Source organism: Nicotiana attenuata, unplaced genomic scaffold (assembly GCF_001879085.1).
Source record: "Nicotiana attenuata strain UT unplaced genomic scaffold, NIATTr2, whole genome shotgun sequence".
Taxonomy (NCBI): domain Eukaryota; kingdom Viridiplantae; phylum Streptophyta; class Magnoliopsida; order Solanales; family Solanaceae; genus Nicotiana; species Nicotiana attenuata.
The window spans coordinates 148840-155185 of record NW_017670587.1 but is presented as its reverse complement, the minus strand read 5'-3'; the positions used below and the strand labels follow the sequence as shown (position 1 = coordinate 155185).

The 6346-nt window shown below is 37.2% G+C and overlaps 1 protein-coding gene across 1 annotated transcript in view; it reads left to right on the top strand.

Annotated features, from left to right (window-relative positions):
• Window positions 1-6346, top strand: part of LOC109241281 (glyoxysomal fatty acid beta-oxidation multifunctional protein MFP-a) — a 7811-nt gene continuing 1465 nt past the window's right edge. The window contains exons 1-16 of the mRNA XM_019408006.1: window positions 1-241; window positions 1741-1812; window positions 1889-1954; window positions 2026-2082; window positions 2178-2245; window positions 2319-2400; window positions 3437-3492; window positions 3582-3884; window positions 3967-4053; window positions 4670-4844; window positions 4919-5040; window positions 5120-5283; window positions 5363-5617; window positions 5700-5821; window positions 5917-6038; window positions 6173-6321. Of these exons, the coding sequence (XP_019263551.1) occupies window positions 139-241; window positions 1741-1812; window positions 1889-1954; window positions 2026-2082; window positions 2178-2245; window positions 2319-2400; window positions 3437-3492; window positions 3582-3884; window positions 3967-4053; window positions 4670-4844; window positions 4919-5040; window positions 5120-5283; window positions 5363-5617; window positions 5700-5821; window positions 5917-6038; window positions 6173-6321 (2003 nt within the window). The 5' untranslated portion in view covers window positions 1-138. The remainder of the gene's footprint in view (window positions 242-1740; window positions 1813-1888; window positions 1955-2025; window positions 2083-2177; window positions 2246-2318; window positions 2401-3436; window positions 3493-3581; window positions 3885-3966; window positions 4054-4669; window positions 4845-4918; window positions 5041-5119; window positions 5284-5362; window positions 5618-5699; window positions 5822-5916; window positions 6039-6172; window positions 6322-6346) is intronic.

Genomic DNA, 6346 nt, shown 5'->3' with positions numbered 1-6346 from the left:
ACGACATTACTCTTTCCATAAATACCACTTTCTCTCTTCACTAAAACCTTCTCAATAATTTCATTCATCTTCTCCGATCACTTTCTCCGATTTTCTGTGCTAAAAATTCATCGGAATTTTTCAGTTTCATAGCAAAAAATGAGTAGCAATCCAAAGGGAAGAACAACAATTGAAGTAGGAGCTGATGGAGTTGCTGTTATTACCATTATTAATCCTCCTGTCAATTCCCTTTCCTTAGATGGTACGTAAAACACTCCACAGATCTACCTAAGCCTTTTTTTTCCCCAAAAATTTTCATTTTTTTACAATTATTGATAAATACTCTGTTTACTAATTTCCTTGAGCTAGAGCGAAAGAATACAGAAGATTTATGAAATTTGAATTCAACTTGTTTGTGATTGAGGTGTATTTTGATTGATTGTTTTAAATTATTATTATGTTCCTCTTTGTGATTGAGGTGTAATTTGATTGATTGTTTTGAATTTGTTATTATGTTTCCTATTTCTCCAAATGATCACCAATATGTTTTTTCGTTATGTTTCTTTTCGTACACGCATCTCAACTAGTACACCGTGTACCTGCTGACCTCTCACCGGAACCACGGGCAAAATACAAAATTGGCCGATTGGCCAAAACTAATTGCATTCCCTAGCCAAAGGGTGTATAAAATATGTATATTATATGTATACTCTCAGTGTTTTTAAACAAAAGTTTGGGGCCAGTTATAAGACTAATTTGGATTCATTCAGCTCTATTCGGGCTTAGAGGATTTATTATACTATTTTTATAACAGGCTATGCAAAACTCGTAACTTTTGTGGTTTCTTTTATTTTGCGGGAAAAATTGGCTTTCACTTTTTGATGTGAAAACTACTTTGTCTTTTGATGTGTGTTCTTTGGGGTGTGTATTAGTATTTTCTTTTTGGTGTTTAGTTTTCAGTGCGAGTAACGCTCGGTGCAAACGAATCTTATTACTCCCATTGCTTTGGTTTGGCATATTTTGAGCAAATCTTTACTTTGATGTTTATGATCAAGCTAGTGCGTCACGTTAGCTACTGTAATCTATTTGTTGGATTTTTTGAGAGACATAACTAAGACAATTGGGGCAATAAGGACCATAATTTCTAAACGGAGGAATAGTTGAAGACAAACAATGAATGTCATCTGGCAGGAATTGTAGGATATTTGAAATGTGATATAGTGAAGCGAGTGAGGAGTTGACGAATCTATTGTGGTTATTTCATTGACGAAAATGTGCCCCTCCACATATAGCTTACAAGACTTATGGAACTTTTACACACTTGGTAGTTTCCTTTGACCTTCGCTGCAGCTTCTTTTGTTTAGTGTTGATTGTGGAAGTTCTTTTTTGTATAAGTATGTCTGAAGGTTTTTGATGATGTAATGCCTGTGTTATAAGGTATGTGTTTTAGAGCGGATTGAATATAAATGATTATTATAGTCAATCCAATTAGTTTTGGATTGAACTGAGTTGATTGACATTTTGGTTATACCACAACATAAATTGATCGGTGAATGTAGCTAAGAGAGTGCTAATAAAACTTACTTCTTTCTCGAGTAAAATTTTGGAAGAGAGGTCGGAAAAACTGTATAAGAAAAGCTTGCGTTTTCCTTTTCTTCTTTCTAAAAAGGAAAATGAAATATACTTGCAAGGTTTTTCAAATTAGATGCTCAATTCTTTGAATCAGTAATTGACCTTTATACCATTGCAATTTCTTTTCAGTGCTGTACAGCTTGAAAGAGAGCTACGAGCAGGCCATAAAAAGGGATGATGTGAAAGCAATTGTTGTGACAGGTAATTGTCAAAAAATCAGTTTCTTTATATATCCGATTGGCTGATATATTAAGCTTGGATATCTAATCTTTGACAGGTGCAAATGGCAAATTCTCTGGTGGTTTTGATATCAGTGCCTTCGGTAAGCTGCAAGGAGGAACAGGTATGCTTTTCTGATTATTCTCTATTCTAGTGCTGCACTAGTTTTTTTAGCTAACTTCAGTCTGCTGACAGTCGAATCACCAAAACCTGGTTTTGTATCTGTGGAGATTCTTACTGACACCGTGGAAGGTAAGCCAGAGGCTTTTGATTTTCCTCCTTGAAGTAAACAATTGGGTGCAGTTTTTACGTTGTTTTTATATTTTCTGATTTATCCTTGATGTTAGCTGCAAGAAAACCTTCCGTGGCGGCAATTGATGGTCTCGCTCTTGGTGGAGGATTAGAAGTTGCAATGGTACATATAAAGTTATATTTCTCTGCAGGAACTCCTGTCGGTCATTTGCTGACTCCTTGTGTGTTAATATCAGGCTTGTCATGCACGTATTTCTACTCCCAATGCACAACTTGGATTGCCAGAACTTCAACTTGGAATACTTCCTGGATTTGGAGGTAAGCATGCTTATCTCTATGCTTGAGTAGTTGTTTTATCTTCAATTTTTCCCGAAACTACCATCAGCTTTGGCGACATAAATGCTAATATGGTTATGGTTTTTTTCCTTCTAACAATCAAGCTTGTACAACTCTTGTTGTATTTTGGTGAACGAGCTCATATGTAGCTCTGGTATGATTGTTGTATCTTATACGACTTCCACTCTTATTTTCTTATAAAATTAAGGGTGACTATACAAAGTTATACAACCTTTTTTCGGTTAAAACTTTGTCTTATATTGCCTAAAACAAAGTAATATTTCAAGAAGCACTTGATCAATATTATAAAAAAAATTGAAAAAAAAAACGAGCATTATCATTTTTACCAAATCCAGTTTCATGACTGTGAATTTCTGATTCTTTTTCAAAAAATCCGTAACTGTGAAGTCAAGTATGTTAAGGATATCAAGCACATCACCTAATATCCAAATCTAGCTCAACATTACATAAATAGAAATTTAACCATCTAAGCCGTGGCTTCGACTTCTTGATCACTACTAGAATTTGGAGAATACACCTTGGATTGTGTAATTTCTACAACTTCTTCGTATGACAGGATATTTATCTCTCCTTATAAAAAATTACAGGATAATTATCTCTCAAAAACTTTATTTTGGCCTGTAAAAGAAGTCCATCTGGTGACCCTTAAGAAGAAATTAAGCTTGGGAAAAAAGGTTTCATGAAATTAAAAATACATACCCAGTTTATCCAAGATTACTTTATCAGATACTAGTACGACACTGTATGTGGTCTAGAATTCGGTGTGGTTTCTTCGTGGACTAGTGCATGTGGTTCTAGCTTTAGACCAAGATGTGTCCTCGTAGACACTGGTAAAATCCTAATTTAAATGGAATAGCTTGCATTCTCTTTCTTCATTTATTGTTTATTCTTGGATCCAACACATATAATTGCAATCATAAGCAGTACTGGTACCACTGTGCTGCATTCTCAAACAACACATTTCTTCCTTTATCTCATTTTATCTGCACTATTTTAGGTACTCAGCGGCTTCCGCGCCTTGTGGGTCTTGCTAAGTCCCTCGAAATGATGCTTGTAAGCTGCATATTAGCCTTAAGTTATGAGTCCATGTGTTTTTGCACTATAGTTGCTTCTCACCCTCTCCCTTTCATGTATCAATGTAGACATCGAAGCCCGTTAAAGGAGAGGAAGCTCTTAATGTGGGCCTTGTTGATGCTGTAGTTTCGTCAAACCAATTATTGGATACTGCTCGTAAGTGGGCGCTTGATGTTTTGGAGCGCAGAAAACCTTGGGTTGCCAGTCTTCATAAAACTGATAAGATAGAGCCTCTTGGTGAGGCAAGGGAAATATTAAAGTTTGCAAGAGTTCAAACGCGCAGACAGGCTCCAAATCTCCAGCATCCGTTAGTCTGCATTGATGTTGTTGAAGAGGGTATAGTGTCTGGTCCACGTGCTGGGCTTTGGAAGGTTTAGTTCTGGCACTAATTCTCTTGTGCTTTCAGTCTAATTACCTAACTTATGTAATCTAAAAGCTTGTTGGTATTTTCAGGAGGCTGAAGCATTCCAAGGTCTTCTACATGCAGACACTTGCAAGGCCTTGGTCAACATTTTCTTTGCTCAGCGTGGAACCACAAAGGTTAATGAGTTAATTCTTTACATTAAAATTATTGCACATATTTCAACCTGGTTATGAATAGCGGTTTAATTCTAATTTGTTTTTGTATTCCTTTTTAAATGGAAATGAATGTTCACGTTGAGTTCATAGTACCAATTCAGGGTCACTTCTTTGATATCTAAACTCCTTTAGAAAAAGTAAATATTACTTTTGTATTCCACTTGGTTGATGTAGAAAAGGCAATCAATTAATAGAGAGTTAGGATGTTCCTGCAAAGTATGGATCTGAGGAGAAACTTCTAATCTGAGTAATGCTGTAATGGACCCAATGTTTGATAATGCTAAGCTTATTCAACAGTAGATGATGTTGTATGACTGCAATACCAAACCTAATTGAAGCTATGTTTTCGCTTACTAGACTTTTCAGTGGCATAGCTTATAGTACATGATATGTGCAACAGTTGTGTTGTTGGTCGAATATGTTAGGCTATGATTATTGATTACTGCATATTTGATACTTATAACATTAAATAATGAATCTGACGCTTTGCATGCCAGACAGTTTGTGATATTGTTCATCCTCATCTTCTTAACTCTGACCTCTTGATTCTGCGAACTCTTTTTTCTCACACAAACAGGTACCTGGGGTGACTGACTTAGGATTAGTACCACGACGCATAAAAAAGGTTGCAATTCTTGGAGGTGGTTTAATGGGTTCTGGAATTGCAACTGCACTGCTGCTTAGTGGCTATCCAGTGATCTTGAAAGAGGTTAATGACAAATTCCTACAGGCCGGGATGGGTAGAGTAAAAGGTAAAGCCATTATCTTGCTTTTATATAATAACTCATACTTGGTATGCCAAGTGACTAATACATTAATTTCTCAGCCAATTTGCAAAGCAGCGTCAAGAAAGGGAAAATGAGTCCAGAGAAGTTTGAAAAGACTCTCTCCCTACTCAAGGGTTCTCTCGATTATGAAAGTTTTAGGGATGTGGACATGGTCATTGAGGTCGGTATTCTCATTATAGGGGACATTCTGTGATTCTTGTTGGTATCTTACTGTGCCCCGCTCTTAATATGTATAACAGGCTGTCATCGAGAATGTATCTTTAAAGCAGCAAATATTTGCTGATCTTGAGAAGTATTGCCCTTCACATTGCATTCTAGCAAGTAACACTTCTACGATTGACTTGAATTTGATTGGGGAAAAGACCAGATCTCAAGATCGTATTATCGGAGCTCACTTTTTCAGGTAATGTTTTCTGAAACCGTGAAAAGTCTTATTGCATTTTTCTTGTTATTCTGTCAAATTGATTGATTGGCTGGTGCAGTCCGGCTCATGTGATGCCACTCTTGGAAATTGTCCGCACCCAGAAGACATCGCCCCAAGTAATTGTAGACTTGCTTGATGTTGGCAAGAAGATAAGGAAAACCCCTGTGGTAGTTGGGAACTGCACTGGGTTTGCTGTCAACAGAATGTTCTTTCCTTACACCCAAGCTGCTCTTTTGCTAGTTGAACGTGGAACAGATGTCTACCGCATCGATAAGGCCATCACTAAATTTGGCATGCCAATGGGTCCCTTCAGGTAAAAGATGACAGTGCTGTAGGGTTAGATATGCCTATCTGTTAAGGTGGCCACATTTTAAGGTTTGGTTTCCTAAATGCAGATTATGTGATCTTGTTGGTTTTGGTGTTGCAATTGCCACTGGTGGGCAATTTGTGATGAATTTCCCGGAGAGAACTTACAAATCAATGTTGATACCGCTCATGCAAGAAGACAAAAGAGCTGGTATGATTCCCATATTCTGAAACACCGGGCAGATTATTTAGTGAAAAATGCAATTTGAAACATTTATGAATGGGCATTTGTTACACTTTGTGTAGGTGAAACTACTCGGAAAGGGTTTTATGTATACGATGATAGACGTAAAGCGAGCCCAGATCCAGAAATAAAGAAATATATTGAGAAGGCAAGAGAAATGTCTGGTGTTACCATTGACCCTAAGGTCTCTCTCTCTCTCTCTCTCTCTCTCTCTCTCTCTCATCCCCGGCCCTGCACGGTTGTTGATGAATGCTACTTTTGAGTTTTTTTTCAGTAATTATATTCTGCTCTTACTCAACTGTTTTGGACTTGATCCAGCTCGCAAAACTCTCGGACAAGGACATTATAGAGATGATTTTCTTCCCTGTGGTAAATGAAGCGTGCAGAGTGCTTGCAGAAGGCATTGCAGTCAAAGCTTCCGATCTTGACATTTCTGCTGTTATGGGCATGGGTTTCCCCCCTTACAGGTTCATTTCAGATACATTTTCTGAT